Below are 18,464 nucleotides of genomic sequence, written 5' to 3' on the forward strand. Positions count from 1 at the left end.
CGGACATACAGCGCCATCTATTGATTTCGTATTTACGGAATTGAACAATGTCGGGCTGTTCCTATACTCCACGTCCTTACGGAAAACTGACGTGAAAGACAGCGTCGACTATCGTTCGGCTTATACAAAAAAAAATTAAACCACATTTTAGCATAATTGCATTTTTTTATTAAGTATTTTACCCATGAATACACTCACATAAACTCCTTTAAAATTATATGAATACACGAGGTAAACCTGAGGGCTGAACTAGTTCTTATAACCCTAATAATCCTAATAAAGATAGACAGCTCATTTTCTTACCCCACTTTCTATACCATTAAAGGGTTGTAATTAAAAAATTGATTGGATAACTTTCCTCTTTTGAACGTTACCTTCAACTTTTTTTATTGTTTTTAAGGAAAAGTTTTAAAAGGGCGTTAGTACTTTGCTCTCGATTGAAAAAGTAAAAGAAATTAAGAAATGAGTTAACGGACTCATTATCTAAGACTTTACTAAGTATAATGTATAACTATTTACCGGGAAGTTAAAAGATACAACACAACAAACACGTCTAAATTCACAGCAACAGGAAATTTAATGTGAATCGTTGTTCTTGTTAGGCAGTAAGGGTCAAAATAGTTTGTGAATTTTGCGAATAATATTGTAGTGGTCTCTTCAATTAAAAGATTGGGTTTGTTGAAATTTTTAAGCAATATTTCACTGCACGGTTGGTGCGGTGTCTGGGCAATCTGCTTGCAACATGTAGCGGGTTCGATTCCCGACACGAAGTAATTCTTTGTGTGATCCACAAATTGTTGTTTCGCATCTAGATGTCATGTGTATGTGAACTTGTATGTTTGTAAATGCACCCATGACACAGGAGAAAATCCTAGTGAAGGTCAACGTTTCAAAAAAAACATTTCGTGAGTTTGTTTTAATGAAGTGTATTTGTTTATTTTTACTCATTAACGATAAAGCCCAACTTAAGGTTGCAATTTTGAACGGTATTTGTAAAAAGCTTGTTTCTGTTTGTAGTGGCAGAGAGTCGGTCGCGGTTGCCTGGCAACCGGTCGAGACGAGCGCCTTACGCCCGGAGCACACACACACATGATACTGACTGGAACTTCACTGGGACTAGAGGTATGTACCTAGGTATATCTAGACTTACTTTTTTGTAGTTAAGAAGAGAGAGATATACTTAAGAAGAAATTATAAAAATAAGAGATTGTTTTTACATTGCTGTATAGTGTGTAAATTATAGAACAATGTAATAAGTTAACAACTACTATTAAATTAACTCAGGGTGATCTTAATGAGTTAAGGACATATTACACTGTGACAGCACCGCTACCACTAACCCAGTTGTCACTTGTCACTTAAATTTGAACATTAAATCTTAAGCCGTATGATATATTTCATAATGTAATGTAAGCAAAAACGTCTTGGCACAGCCGTAAATTCGTGCCGTTTATGTTTACAATGACCTAAATGTTGATTAAACTAGATATGTATTTAATTTACTCTACAAATCTTAGTTTATTTAATTTACCAAACCTTAAACGATTACACATAAACCCTCCACTTAATATTTTTACAAAAACGAAACATTTCCAAGAAAAGTTCGAACACGCCTCGAGTTTATACCTACATTTGAAATATGATTGTAGCTAAGTAAATTACTTCATCCCAGATTTCCTACATTAAACCACGGCAACACAAATAAATTCAGAATAAGGAAAACTCTTGGTGCTGTATTTTTAAGTTATTACATAATAAATTGGCTTGATATTTCCCGCTTTACACTACAACGTAATCTTGCTTCTTATTCCTCCAAGGAGTTGAGAGTGTAAATATTTAACACTCATTTTTCGTTAGTTATTATTATATGTTACATATAACAGAGATAGTGGGTATGTCACCCTATATATTACCTTTTAAGAGCAATACGTAGAATACACTCAGTATATTGATTATACTGAGAATATCGAAAATCGTATTAGGTTTTCTTCCTGAAAGAGGTCGCAATCAGGAAAAGCGTTATTGATTTTTGTGTTTCTAAAATTTCTAAACGACTCACATTTATTGTATGGAGCTCATTACATAACAAAATGGCAAAAGGTAGGTGGTAGAGCATCTAGATACTCTGTGAAGTGTGTTGTTCTAAAGAAAAGAAGATAAAAAACTTTATATTTAACCTAAATACTCCTTACATCAATAGCCTATAAGTGATCACTGCTGACCAAAGGCCTTTTCTTGCAACATCAAAATGCTATACTCAACTCAAAATTTTTGACCCCTAGACTAACGAAGCAGGTCCAATTAATTTAAAAATTCCACTAAGGTACTAACACCTCATATTTTATAGAACGGGCGAGGTGGTAATTTGCTGAACAAATTATGTACATAGTGTGGCCCCAGAACTATTTGAAATAAACAAGGGTTCCGCACAACTTTTCCACTTACTGCCGGTGTCAGGCTCAACTTCATCATAAACAGTAGGTAGTTCAGATGAAAGTTTTTGCGTTAACGGCAGAATTGTGGATTGTGTCTATAACTATATGTATAAGGTTTAAAAATTCAATGTTAATGGCAATTATTATAGTGAATTTAACATAAGGTTCATAAAGTTCAAAATCACTTTATTATTTCCCGAGTTATATTCCTTTCAAAGAGTATTAAGACACCAATAACAAACAGTGAAGGAAAACATCGTGAGGAAACCTGAGCTTATAATTTCCATGAAAATTAAATCACCAATCCGCATAGAGCAAACGTAATTAATAGTCATTAATGCTCAAACCTTCTTCATGTAAGAAGAGGCCTTTGGTTACCAGTGGTCCATTTACAGGTTGTTAATTCATGATGTACATATTTAGCTGTATTATTTCATTTGATCTCAATTAAAACACAAAAATAATTTCCACTATTATCTAAGATAACAAATAATTATGACTACGCAACAAGCAAGCCATTCTGCAATCATTATTATATTTAAAATACCTACACAAGTTTACCTAAAATTCGCAATAGATAAAGGTTAACAGAATATTTAGCAAGAAAGTAAATAGGTTAGATAAGGTCAAATATAATAAGTCTAAGTTATAGTCTTAGTCTTGAACGTACCTTAAAGCGATAACCGTTTTGATTAAATTTAATTTCACTCGCAGATCCTTTTAATTTATTTACATAGTAATGATTTTCTTTATGTAAAATGTACTAAAATATGAATATTTAGTCTAAACCTAGTCTAGATCTCAACACTCATTTTGAAAAACCAACATACTCTGTATAATTTGTTTTACCATAAAAAATAACCGCACATTTGTAAAACATACGTAGCTACAAAATCTTTTATTCGTAAAGAATGTTTTCCTGCGTACATTTCATTGATATTCTCGTAAATTCAAATGAAATTCAAAAGCTTCGCGGTTGAGTTTTTATGACGAAAACACCTTTACTGTTGAGGACACTTCTGACCTTCGTAACCACACATAACTCAGGATACAACATGGCCGTCTAAACAAAAACACACGAGGTTATTTTTATACCTAGTGTGCAGTAGACACCCCCACGTGTGCATATGCGAGATATGTAAATTTTAAAACTTTTATCCGTCCGCCCGACTTCTTCATAAAATATTTAAAAGTCCATTTTTAAGCGCGGATCCGGTGCAAGCTATTAGAGTCAGCTCTTCAGCTCAAACAAAGAGCTTCAGTGACGCAGCCAGCTGCCGCGGGCGCATCCAGCCGCAGCACTAAATACTAACCGCAGTACTACCAATTAAGATCGTATCTCGTTGCTCATAAGGTCGGTTTTCATCGCCCCTACCGCGAAATATAAGCCTCTTTGTTTCATTATTAATTCGTTCCCCGCTATTTGGTGTCGCTGCTCTTCAGGGGTTCAGAATAAGTAGGGCCGTGACGTTACACCCAACCACTTATTTCTATGCCGATTTTTTTTCATTATTTTGTTTTCCTTGTGTAGGAAATCTCTCTTTCAAGAACTTAATGGATTTGGCAGCCGACACGTGTGTTTAGAATTAATGACGAGCTTCATTATTATGTATTTATGTATGGCGTGTGGGTGACGTGCGTATGAAAATCATGTTCTTACCTCTAAGCACTTTGAGAAATTCATGTCATAATTATTAAATCAGAAGATAAACAGTACAATTTAATAATCATACTCCTCCAACTTTGAACGTAATAACCATCATATTCTCAAATGAAATCATAGAGAAAAAATGCCGAACAACCTTTTCCCCGACCGTACTCAGACAAAAATCGCGTTTTGCGAAAACTTAGTTCTTTGATCCCATTTAACAAACTTGGAAACAAATAAATTCTTTACGAAATGCCCTTAAGAATGTGGATGAAGGTCTTTTACTTCTATAATATTATTGGTTACAACTTGAGAGTGAGTTAAAGTTAAAGAGGTAAAAATATGGAATGAAAACTCGAAGATACTCAATACTCAATACTTTATTGCTTTCCACATGTAAGGCTTACGTGGTAAACTTAACTAGGACACAATGAGGACCCTATCGGGCACAACAATACAAGCTACACAACAGTACATTTTTAATGACGCTAAAAAAAGTAAGTGTATGAAACGAATTATTACAGTTATAAAATTAATCAAACTATCAAAGTAATTAGAAGTTATAATCATTGTTGAAATTATGACTAATCAAAATTAAAATTAAATACAAGTTCACAATCTTAATAATCTTAATCTTCTGATTTAAGCCAAGTGTGTGGTACTGGGTGTCGATAAATGATCAAAGTAGCTGACCTTCTGTTAACAAGCCTCATTTGTTACGGACTCGAAGTAAACCCGAGCAGACAGGGAGGAATGACTCCGAACCACTACCATTGATAAACTGCAGCTGCGTTTGCAACTAGAAGTCGCAACGCCTGATTGTATTGGCTTTCTTCAGATTAAAATCCTTGTTCAGTTGTTATATGTATGTAGCTGTGTTTAAAGGTAAAAAAATACATGTCCATTTATAACAAAACAATCGTTGATTGATTTAAATGCAAGCTTTGCCTACTTCTATTAATACTATCGAGCCCGTTGTCCCCTGAAGGAGTAGGGCTTTTTTATGGAATAGAGGGCAAACGAGCAGATTGATCACCTGGTGGTAAGCGATCAGCGCCACCCATGGACACCGCAACACCAGAGGAGTCACAGGTGCTTTGCCGGCCTTTTAAAAAAGAGTAGGTACACTCTTTTCTTGAAGGTTTGAAGGTCGTATCGGTTCGGAAATACCGCCGACGACAGCTCATTCACAGTTTTACTGTGCGATGCAGAAAGTTTCGAATAGTTGATTGAAGTCATTTATCTTAAACTTTTATTATTGTCATCAAAGAAAACAATTTTGTCTGTAGACGTAGAGCCATCACGACGTCAGTCTATGTTTTTAAATGGAAAGACCTTAATTTAAACACTAAATTCGCCTACCGCTGGCATCAGTGCTTGCAGAATTGTGGGAATGGGCCGCCTCGACCGAAGTGATACCACGGCATCATAGAAAACCAACGTGGAGCTACGCTTGCGTTGTATTTCGTTGAGTGAGTGAGATTACCGGAGGCCTAATTATCCCTCTTCCCAATCTTCCCAATCCCCGATTCTTCAACCCTTAAATTCCTAACCCCAAAAGGCAGGCAACGTGCTACTTTACACTAGTCTTCGTCTTCTAACTCGATCGATGCACAATATTAACTCGTAGTAGGATATTCCGAGCGTTATATCAGGTTATTGATAGCATCAGCAAGTTCACAGACATCCAGCGGCAGGTAAACCATTGTGCGCCAACAATCGTGAGGACGTGTCGCGTCTGCCGCTTTGTGCATCACAGACTAATACAATTTATGTGAATTGTTCAAACTTCTCTATAATTGCTTTGTTTGGTTTGTTTTATGTGGAATATAGTGGTGATATGACTGGTTTTATGTGTATTATTTGTAGCAATAAAAACATTACATACAGAAGATAGAATTACACTTATTCGTGACTGCTATGTATAAAGTATAAATGCTGTAAACTATGTATAAATGCCGTAAAAGTTCGATCCTGAGTCAAACAATGAACATTTCGGTTATTTACGAAATTGTCATTTGTTTACTAAAAACAAATATTGAGAACACGACTTCTTCTTTTTCCAAGTAGATACCTGTTATAAATACGATACAATTACAATGTAAAATGCAAACACATAGTCTAAAATTATAATAACGAGAAAATTTTACCTATTTCTCGCAACAAAAACGACAGCTAAATACTTCCAAAACGCGAGAAAAGTCAGAAACAAAACTATTTAATAAGCTGTGATAATGAGACCACTAGAGTAAAATATTGCCATTGAGACCCAGTTGACTGTACCTGCCTTTAAAACTAAACTAACCATTAAATATCCTGCTCTCTCCAAATAAATGTCGCTACTTAATGTGGTCACTAATGAAGGGACTAAACCCTTCCATATTATTACGTTTTAGAACCCAAACAGTATCTCGAAATCATTTGAATTTACACTTTATTGGGGTGGTAGTAAAGTGGTATTTTGAATGGTATTGTTTTTGGTTGATTGATATTTCACATTAAGTATATGTATGTATATACATATATATGTATAAAACTGTTCAAAACATAAAATCACCTATTGTATGTTACGATCATCAAGTGATATTACACTTCGTAGCGGTTACAATAACCTATGAGTTTATAACCGGAGCATAATAAAGTTTTCCAATTTAAAATCCGATGTTTATTGAGTCAGACTAGAAAAACGTTGTATTCAGATGCAGTACAAAATATTACAAAAACGCCCATAAATGCTTTTCTGATCCAGAAATTTGACTATGCTCAGTACTCGAAAATTAGGACCTCTGCATCATGTAAGTAGGTACTATCTAGTAGTAGCATGTCTGGTAGAAATCACTATCAGTGATAAAACCGCTTTTATGCCTCTTTTTTAAAAAAGAAACTTTGCCCCTCTCTAGTATTTTCTCTTGTGTCGAGGGTGCGTTTATAAACATACAAGTTCACATACATAAGGCACCCAGCCCCGAAATAACAATTTGTGGATACACACAGAGAATTAAACCCGCTATACGTTGCGCGGTAGCCTATTACCCAGCTACCACACCAACCGAACATTATTTTAATTATTGTTTCTTTTGTGTATTCCTTTTTATTAATGGTCTACAACAAAAAAAGATTAATCTTTCTCTCTATCTAATTCTCTCTCCATGTATTTACTTCAGTAAAACACTATATTAGAATACTAATGGACTCCGCTTTCCTTTCTACAGTTGTAAATTTATGCAAAGAAGTGTTGTGCGTATAAATTATGTTAATGTGAAAATGGGTTGTACATTTAATATCTAAGTATTGTACTACCTAACCATTAGGAGAACAATATACCTATTAGGTATGTACGTAGTTACGAATACATAAAAGTAAAATTGGAGTGTGTGTTTGTAATATTGAAATAACCGCTATTTACTACATGCATTTGGACATACATATGATACATACACCAAAATAACACTTTTTACAATTTTTGTCCGTCTGTTGCTAATTTTATTAGTCACAAAGTCTGTAATCCACATGAGCGAAACCGCGGGCATCAGCTGTCATACCAAAAGATTCACAAATTACATTAAAAATACGTGTTTTTAAAGCTAAAACAGTATTGCATTTGACTCTGACTACATTTCAACTGTCATTATACAAAGTCCACCTTTTCCTATTTTTCTCTTTTATAAAGGATTAAAGAATTCCTCATTTCCCTTTAATTACGAAATATAATCAAAAGAATTAACGACAGACATGAGTTCGCGAGCGTGAATTTTGAAAATAAAGGTCAAAAAGTAATCCGGATACGGCGCACGGAACACCCAAATCATTTGGGTTATACTCCCTTTTATAATACATCAACTTTGCGTATTTTTTTCTAAAGATTTTTGTAATTAGAAAAATCTTATTCGATATAGTCAAATAAAAGTAATTTCTGTATAGCGTTATAATGTTAGGAACGATGCCAAGACTTTAAAACATTTAGGTTACACGTAAAGTGTATTAACAAAACTTTGTAATGTTTCAAATTGTAGTAATAGAATACAAACAGTTCACAATGATCCGATATTGTTCAACAAACCATGCCCAAAACAAAGTTATAAGCCTAACAAAAACGGATTTGAGCATCTATAATCTAATCCAATCTCAAAAGTTTTATACAGAGCAACTGAGCCAGTGCCTGCTTTATCATTCGAGGTGGAAAAATTATACTGAAGCGGAGCGTGCCGTACAGTCGGCCGGACGGATTTGCCCGTCCGCCCGTCTGTCTGTCTCAGTAATACCGACCTTAACTACTTATACAGCTTATTTGATATGGAAACTACCAGCCTTATACTTTATGTACTTCTCAGTTCATATACACAGCTATGGTTTTAATCATAAAACAAAACATTACATAAGGAACGTGCAAATTAATTAGTATTCCACATAAATGCGCGAGGAAAAAAGCAATCACGGAAAATGAATGAACAAAGCGCACGTAAAACAGATTGGTTACAAAAAAAAGGCATTCAAGTACGTTTTCTATACAAACGTTAGATAGCAGCAATCTCCAGAGTTCCCTGGACGTCTAAAGAGCTGAATATTAATCAGACGGAACCCGTGCACCTACTGCAGTGCACAGTTTATTCTGACGCAGACGAGGGGGTTATTATTCTTTCCCCTACCTCCCGAGATAATAAGCTTAGCCTTTGTTTTTAATACCCACCAGTTAATAGGGTTGTTTGTATGAGAGAAAAAAACTTCTAACAAATTCTAAAAGCGAAATTAAGTCCTCTTTGACTGAGGTGCAGGTCTGTATACGATACGCTTATGTTCTTTTACACAGTTAAAAAAGCGTATACTCTATTGTAGGTTTTTTTTTTTTTACATTTAATGGGTCGGCTTTTGACCGCTATCTCACCTGATGGTAAGTGATGATATATCTACACTTTCGGTTTTAATAAGGAACAAAGAAAAGTTTTTTAAGTTTTATAGTTTTAGATGTAAATATTATGTTATAAATAAACATAAAGATCACCTAAACTATTTAAAAAAATAAAATTCGGTATTAATTTACTTAAAATCTGAGTAGAGTGCGTAATTTAAAACTAAGTACTTTTTTAATCTTAATCTTTTTACATTACTTGTCTATTTAAAAACTAAGTATTTACGTTATTCTGATCCGGAGCTGCGGACTACCTAGGGGTTTACCGGGGCTCCGGCTCGAAAAGCAGGAGTAGGAACAGGATGGTTTTAATCAGTAAGAGTCTGACACTCCCTCTCGCCTCGCCCAAGGCGGGAGAAGTAATTGGATGATTTTCCCACCTCAAAAAAAGTACTTACATTATTGAATTCCAAAATCTTCTATAGTAAAAGATAAATCAAATTAAAAAAGAACCAAGTTACTGGATCCACCTAGTACTACAATAACCATTTTCAAGTTGCTCACAATTCTAACATGTACGGAGTAACAACTCGCCACGCGAACTTTTCAAACAATTTTTAAAGAATAACCCTGTTAGCGTGATCTATAGTTTCCACGTTATTGTGGAGCAATAGATTATAACAATTCTTTGAAGTTAGACGATTTATTTATTTTATTTGTTGCAGAATCGAAGCCGGAGCTCGTGTATTGGTTCTCGGAACAAACTCTGCAGCCAGGACCGAGCGTGTCCTTGAAATGTGTGGCGATGGGTCACCCTCCGCCGCAGTTCACGTGGTTACTTGATGGTTTCCCTATTCCAACTAACTCCAGGTACTTAAATAATACAATATTTTGTGCTATATTTTTAGTATATGGATAAAAAAGTGTGTCTTGGATTTTGTTATGGTTGTTTTTTCTCAGTAGACAATTTCTCGAAGTCTGGAATTGTGCCCAATATATGGCAATAGGCTCACCCCTCCCCCTATTACACGGGACTTATAATACATAGTGAAAACTGGGTGTACATTGGCATTACGTACCGTAATCTGCAAGTGCACCCCTGTCTTCGGGGATAAAAGCCGTGACGTTGTGTGTGTTGATTTTTTGATCAACATGACTTGTTTTCGGTTTAGACATAATTTCGAGATGCAAACATTTGTTCCCAAAGGAAAAGAAAATGTAACACATACCAAAGGAGATAAAGGTGTTGTGCGAGAGTTCACTACGTAAGCATATACTTTTGGGAGCAAAACTGTTTGGCGAGTACGTGGATACAGTCAGGTCTTGGGCATAAAACGTTGATCACGTCTTTTTGACGAACAAGCCTATATCCTGAGCTAGCTAAAAAACTTCACTGCTGAACCAAATATCTAGTTCTTACTGGTGAGACGATACTTGAATAATACAATATTCTAAAACATTTGAAACAGTGTATTCTCAAAATTAATTTCAAAAAGATAATGTCTATATAATGTCTACAATTAACCAACTGACAAAGATAGCATAGAATAATTATTTTAAATTGAATAACGTTTTAATACTGAGCTTAAACCTCATTAATTAGAAAGGGCTGGGGTTAATCTCAAAAGTTTTCTTAGTCACTTGAAGAGCACGCGATCGTAGCTCGTAGCGCTACGCCGTAGTTCGTAGCTCGTAGCCCGTAGTATGAAGAAAAGCGCACACCGGCGCCGCTTTTGTTAACTATAGATCATTGTTCTGAGATAGTTGGCGACAGTATAGTGTTCAAAACTATACTAAGATACATTATAATAATGTCTAGTCTAGACTATTCTACCTGTATTCTGTTATTCCAAGAGAGTTCCGATGTTTTTTTAATTTTACTTAATATTTACCGCATACTTTAGTCAGAAACTATCATGTAAATAAAAAATAAATAATTTCAAGATAATAAGTATATCCATCAAGAAGATAAGCCTATATAAACCCTAAATTAATCAACCTAGTTAAAATAATCCGAGACACAATTTAGGTAAGCGACAAATTCAATTTGTCTTCAAGAAGTTTCGCCAACTTAAATTTAGATACTTATCAAAAGTAATGAAAAATATTATGTTTCCATAAAAGTATTAGAAACTGACAAAGTTTCAGCATTTCAGTATACACGTGTTGTTTACACTGCTGTCATAAAAGATTTTAACGTACTTTGATTGGATTTTCAGTAAAATAGGACGAGTTTATCTCTGGAACAAACTGTTTAATGTTCGCTATAAAACAAAGGGACACGGTTTATGAAAACAAAAACTTTTTATATCTACCATCTAGGAGAACGATTCTAGACATTTGAGGAACATTTCAATTTTAATAGGTTTATTTTCACTTTCTATACTTAACATACCCTTTAAAGTGCAAAACTTTAAAGTGATTCGGTCACATACTACCTACAGTTGTACGAATTTCTATGTTAGTTTACCCAATAATTTACCAACACAAAAAGTGTGTATTGAAGTAAATAAAGTAATAATTATAACAGGATATGAAGCTCAGTTGAAGTTCACAAACATTCAACGATAAACTCTTATCTCTAGATTCGTAGTGGGCCAGCACGTGACGCTACAGGACGACGTGGTCAGCCATTTGAACATCAGTCGCGTGACAGAACAAGATGGCGGCGAGTACGCCTGCGTCGCTGCCAACAGTGCGGGCAAGGCGCTGCACGCTGCCCGCGTCAACGTGTACGGCCTGCCGTACATACGAGAGATGCCGAAAGTGACAGCCGTCGCCGGCAGCGATCTGAATATAAAGTGCCCAGTCGCCGGCTACCCGATCGAGTCAATCACGTGGGAAAGAGGTAAGCTCTCCCTAACTTATTCACTGCTCGTTTAGCGAACAACGGCGGGGTTATGAAACGATTTCCTCGAGGCCCGAGTGCAAGATTGTTAACTTAGTCGGAAAGTTTACCAACTTTTTTTACTTGGCCTCGTCCACGGTGTAAGTTTGTACGTGCACCGCTTAACTTTGAAAACCTTTGCTCAGTTTTTTACTACAAATGTTTTTAGTTTGTTCCTTCCTTACGCTAATTATGTGAACAGGTGGTTTGTGGGGAGACTTCTTCAAGAAATATTCTTACAGAAATATTTATACGCGACAATTTACCCGACATAAATCAGTTTTCCGAGGCAGTAACAAAACAAATTAGGCGATAACTTTTAATATATCGCAGGGAAATCTTACCGAATAGACATTGATAGTAGCATTTAAGGTTATTCATGCTGAGTATAACATGCTTTGCGTGAACTCTTTGCCAAATGCCGCTGATTTACCGAGCTGGCAACACTCCCGGGCTCGTTGCGAAGACACCGCAGTTTGATGATCAGGCGCTTTATTTACTATACTGCCACTATTTCCTTATTTGATACGGTTATCTAAATGCGTTTCACGAGGAAAACTTTCTCTTTGCTTGCTTCTATCGTTTGTATTTATTATGCAACGAGATTTTTGTTTGGTAACCGTTTAAGTCTTTTCGCCAAGCGCCTTTTGCAGCGTCCATAGTGTGCAGTGTTTTGAAATTCTGTATACTGTATACAATAATCAATTGTAACACGCACAATATTCTCCTAAATTTTCACCGAATCCAAGCTAAATATCCAACAATAAAACATTGAAAATTAGAACAAAAGAGGGACCGATATTAAACGCATCAAAAAGAAATAAAATGTAAAAAGGTTCGAAGCTATTTGTTTGCAATTTAATAACATGTAATAGAACAAATCTATATATTAATACGTGATGCAAAAACTTTGGACCACATTTTACGAAAATTGCGCGGACGTAGGAGCATAAAATTTGGTATACTTATAGTTTATGTGTAGGAGAAGTGCATAGCGCTAATATTTTTCAAAAATAATGCTTATAAAGTACATTAAATCAATAAATAAAACATTACACACACATGCATAGTATCTGATCGTATTTGACAAAACGTCAAAATCGATAGACATTGCGATGATATTCTCACGTCTCATATGAAAAGAGTTTTATAAAAGAGTTTGAATTAAATAAAAATTATCCTTCAACGTACGTTAAGTGGTATTGTAAATGAAATCATATATGGTCGAATTTCGGCCACTAGGCGACCACTAGTATAATGAAAAAGCCCAATATAATATACAACATATGTATACATACCTATTTTTATTATTGATATTATGTATTGTATAATCAATGTTCACATAGAAGTCTTCTACAAAAAGCTCTTTGATATTTCGTTAAGAGATCCTTACCTTTGATATACAAACAAAATAATTAGTAGGTAAATATCAGTCTTAAAAATAAAAGAAAGTTAATATTTCTCCTGATAACACTAACAATAGACAATAATAATGAAACGTACTAAAAGACATATTGAGCGTAATTATTAAAAACGTGTTTCCAACGTCTTAATGATCTTTCAATAGGGCTGTCAAGTACCATGACATAACATAATAGCATTTCATATGAATGATAAACATTATTCGTATATAGGGTGACTGGTATAATTAATGACCGATATTTAAACACGTGGTTGTACTCATGATTACAAACGACTTTCCCAAAGAAACAGTCACCCTATATATTAGATGTCTAGTGGTAAAAATATCACGAATTTAAGAAAATCAAATAATATGTACTAACAGAAAAATAGATCGTAAGTTACCATTTTAAGCGACAGCCATCGCACCTATTTCAAATAAGGTGTTTTGTTGACTGTGCCAAGGTCTGCACGTGGGTATAATGTGATCTACAAAGGGTGGCAACCCTAGCCGCGCTAATGATACGAAATTGACATAATTTTCTCTGGTGCCTCACGTACAGAAATTGAATTGTCGCCCCGGGACTTCTATGAAAATCATATTATTTTTCTTTTTAACATTTTTTCTCAGTAAAATATATTTATTGTAGGTAGACTGCTAGGTTAGGTACGTTTATTTTTTTATTTATAGTGTACATAATTATTTACGACCTTGATAAGATAAATATGAAGAGGTTTTTTCTTTGAAAAGTATTTTTTTTAGTCTATTAGGCTAAATATTTTTTTCTAGACTTTTCCTACCAGGCTATACATTTACACCAAAACTAAAATTGGGTGAAGCTAAACGATACACTAATCCTACAGAACGCTACAAGTTTTAGGATATTGCTGTAATAAAAAATGCGGTCCAAGCATACTATGACAAAACAAAAACAAAATTTATTTTATTCAGTGTATGGTGTACTAAAGACCAATAAAGACCAGTCCTTTGCTTTTTGTTTTAAAAACTCATACCTATTTAACATACTTATTTAACAATAAAAACACTGTCAAAAAAACTAACGTTACATAATTAAATTTCTCAGTATCTTTTATTAACATTAAAAACGTTTAACGAAATATGATATCCAAATATAAAGAGTAATTTTCTTTCTAAAAAACATATAATTGCCTTCATAAGATATTATTGAAAAATAATATTATTACATTAAAATGTTATTCTTACATATAATATGATGAGTAAAGGAAAAAGAGAATGTTTACGGATCCTAAATTGAAGTTTATATAGTAAAATATTCTCGACGAATGTTATTACATTACTAGATATTTATTAAATGTGTGTAAGAGCCTGCTTTGGCACGAATGGGCCGGCTCGAACAAAGTGATAGTCCACGGCATCACAGAAAACTGACGTGAAACAACGACTGATTCGTTGTGTGATTGAGGTTACCGGAGGCCCGATTACCCCTTCTCAATCCCCAATATTCCCCGATAACCTTAAATTTCTTACCCTCAAAAGGCCGGCAACGCACTTGTAACGCCTCTGGTGTTTCGGGTGTCCATGGGTGGCGGCGTATAACTTTGAATATTTGACAATTTTTCCATTCTAAAATCTATCAAATGTCAATTTAATTCAACAGACAAGAATTATCTGTTCATTGAAAAATCAACCTTAAGTGAAGTAAATAGAAAGTAAATTAGATTCATCACATTTCTGACTTTTAAATAACGTCCAACTACTGACTGTTACAGATGTTATATTGTACTAGATGTGTCTCATTTTGCTGAAAACACGCTCGCACATTCCAGTCTCCATATATCATTGTCAACATGTCTCCCGTGTGCACTGGTGTTTATGCTTCAAATATTATCTGTACACTTTCCATTTCATAGAACAAATGATCTAATGTTGAACATAATTACATCAGTACGTGTTCATGTAGGTGTTTACAGTTAAACATAATACAATTTCATTTTGGTTGTGATAAGCATTTCATAAACCATTATTTCGTATTAAATACAATAATTATTTTAGTTCGATCGCTTAAACAAACTTGTGTTGAATGAAACGGACGATGAACAAAAGCAATTTCAATAAGGTGTTTTGGTTATTCACACTTTATTTCATTGTTCGTAATTATGAAAAAGTACTAGACACGATAAATCAGAGTTTAATTCTCGGTAATACTAGTTCCATGGTTAAAATTGAGTAAGCATTAAAGTGACAGAGATAAAAAAAAAACAAACAATTGTATTCCTAATTCCTAGAAAGCAAATAACCGATCTAAAGAATAAAGAATGGACACGACCAACACTCGAAACAACACCCATAATAGCGACATGATCTTTGAACAAAAATAGTGTCTGAACAGCTACTAAATAAAATAGAACATTTACGATGAAACGAACGACACTTCAGTCAAACAGTATCGAATTAAAGCCCCTGGGAGACGGGCATCTACGCCTTTTAGCAACAGGTCCAAGAAACCCGGACGAAGGTGAAACGAAATAACTATAAGGATTAGATTATCTTCGTGAGTGTGGACTGTTGCGTGTTTTTTTTTTTAAAGAGTAACGATGGAGTTTCTTGCTCGTTCTTCTCCATTCGAAACAACACTTTGGAACGAGCGCCTAGCTTCACTGACGGACGGACTGACGGACAATTTGACGTTTCAAAAGTGCCTAATTTAGGATTAATTGAAATAAATGCTTTGACTTTGACTTTGAAAAGATGGCGCTTCTAGATTCTGTAGTTCCTTGTTTTTAATCGAACGTTGATTTTGGAACAAAAGCGGATCGTGACGGATAGATTGTTTAGATAGTTTGTGTCTGCTTAGTTTAAAATGAAACAAAATGTGTTTTGTTTTGTGTTGGCTCTTTTTCCTAGTGTTTTTCAATTAGTTTGGTTTCTGATACAGTTTTTACTGATTGAATTTCTTTCTAATTTTAAGTGTATCTTTAAGTGTATCACTTTGGATCTATTATAGTTTAATCCAATCGGTTGATCGACAGAAGTATAAAATAAAATTCAACTACCAAGCACTACCTAGTAAATATCAGTTAGTTATTAACTTTACTCAAATTTTGTCGATTCTGAGGAAATACTTTAGGGATTTTAGCGTCAAGTAGGGGCAACTACCCATGCTAGCACTGCACCAAATTATCAGCACTCTGAATAAATCGACCAATTCTAAGGTTTTCACTTACTAATTTGGGTTTCCACACCTATAAATAAATAAATGTATGTTTTTGGAATCCTGCGGATTCTTTGAGACCTCAAATTGATGGAAATTATGTCACATCTTGCAGTTTCTTCTGTTTTTGCCTTTTTCATCGCCGTTAATCGTGTTTACATTTTATGATATATTATCTACAAATTTAATATTGAAACTAATGATTTCTCTGATATTTGAGATAATTTTTGATGATAATCTGAAAAGAATTTGAGGTTTTGGTGATTAATTGTAAAATAGGTAGTGCTTTAAATGGATCGAATTTTTGTAAATTCTAAATTATCAGCACTTGATGAATGGAAAAAAGTACATAAATACAGGGATTTTTTAGCGTAAATTAAGTTTATTTTACAAAGAATTGATTTTGCTTTGTAAAACTAGTTTATACCATCAAATCCAAATGTTCATGGTGCTGATAATTGGATCAGAAGCATGCTGATAAATTGGTTTCCCTAGAATATCATATCTGTATTTCTTTCTATTTATTTCTCTTCTTATTTTTTGTTTTATTACCAGTATTATTAGCAGAGATTTTGTAGATGGTATGCAAGCTACGACAACTTTAGAATTCATTTTAGTAGTGCGCAATTGGTATGTCTTGTAATCAACAATATTTACTAACACCAGTCAGATTAATTATTTTAATTACTGAAAAACCATCTGAACGGAAAGGTGTTAAAAAAAGAGATTTACTTGGCCATCGTACTTAGGTAATCGTGCAATAGACCATCGTAATTCATTGTCATGAAATAGACTAAACAATTTAATACGAGAAATGTGAAATACTTGTGTTTTCATGTGATGGCCAAGTCAATCTATTTTATTTTTTAGCGTAAAATTAATGTAATATTGATATGATAACAATTTACATTATTTGAAGGTCTCTTAAGTAGGGACTAAATAAAATAACCGACTTGGTATTACTTACATGGATCTCACATTTTTTTACGGTACATAAACTGATGAATGCGCGACTTGATTTTTTTACAGAATGTTTTTGATGGTATCTCACTTCTTCTTGTAGATTCAATTATTTCATTAAACAATAAAATGTAACTGCATCAATAACTTTGTAATCTCATACATTTATATGGGTTTACAAAGTTATTGGTGTGATGAAATTGTAACGTATCAATAACTTTGTAACCCCATAAATTTTATAGGATTACAAAGTTATTGATGCAGTTGATGTATCTAAAAAACTGGACTGAATTTACTATTTGATTTTTCCCCTGATTTAGGTACTAAATACTAATTTTTGCAAACATTTTAAGCTTCTATGTCTGTTAAAAGTGCTTTATACTTTTGATGATCTGTCAGTCAGTGACAATTCGAAAGGACATGTTATAATTCTTAAAGTAATGGTTAAAATTTAATAAAAATTCAAATATACCTTGTTTGTATAATGCCTGCTTAGATTTGAAAATTCAGGCTTCTTGTTTTATCCACAATGAAGTTATAGGCGGTCGAAATTGGCCTGAATGGCTTCGAGAATTTGGTACGGCCGAGACGCTTTATTTTTCGACTTATACAGGTAAAAGTATTATTAGTTTATAAGTAATTATTTTGTTACCTCTTACTAACTATGTTTTTAAATTAAAACAGGTTTTAATAATGTAACTTTTTGAGAATGCAATTCCTAACAGTGATTGAGGTGCTGATAATTGGGTTGCTCTATGCTAGTAATTGGTGGAGATGGTGCCAGTAAATGGTAAAAAGACCCATTTTTTATTCTTACTTGTCTAAATAATCTTGGATAGAGGTCACATCATGTTTTTCTTTTATTATCTTCCTTATTAAATATTATAACTATAAAATTTACCTTACGGGTGAAAGCCTTTTTTCACAATAATAAATTGACTTAAATTAGGACTAACTCTTAAAGTGCTGATAATTGGGTAGTTTACCCTAGGTACACAAGCGAGTTCATCAAACTCTATATAAAAGCTTCCAACACCAAATATCTGTAATCGAATTTTCCTCAAGAAAAAGGAACTACAAAAAATTCAATAAA

General features: G+C 34.0%; 1 protein-coding gene across 7 annotated transcripts in view; it reads left to right on the top strand.

Moving 5' to 3' along the window:
* Positions 1-18,464, top strand: part of LOC118266075 (cell adhesion molecule Dscam2) — a 240,666-nt gene that overhangs the window by 200,219 nt on the left and 21,983 nt on the right. For all 7 annotated transcript variants that reach the window (XM_050694620.1, XM_050694614.1, XM_050694617.1 and 4 more), the window contains 3 exons: positions 1,018-1,122; positions 9,655-9,799; positions 11,515-11,777. In XM_050694620.1, the coding sequence (XP_050550577.1) occupies positions 1,018-1,122; positions 9,655-9,799; positions 11,515-11,777 (513 nt within the window). The remainder of the gene's footprint in view (positions 1-1,017; positions 1,123-9,654; positions 9,800-11,514; positions 11,778-18,464) is intronic.

The sequence above is a fragment of the Spodoptera frugiperda genome, chromosome 7 (genome assembly GCF_023101765.2).
Source record: "Spodoptera frugiperda isolate SF20-4 chromosome 7, AGI-APGP_CSIRO_Sfru_2.0, whole genome shotgun sequence".
NCBI classification, from domain to species: Eukaryota; Metazoa; Arthropoda; class Insecta; order Lepidoptera; family Noctuidae; genus Spodoptera; species Spodoptera frugiperda.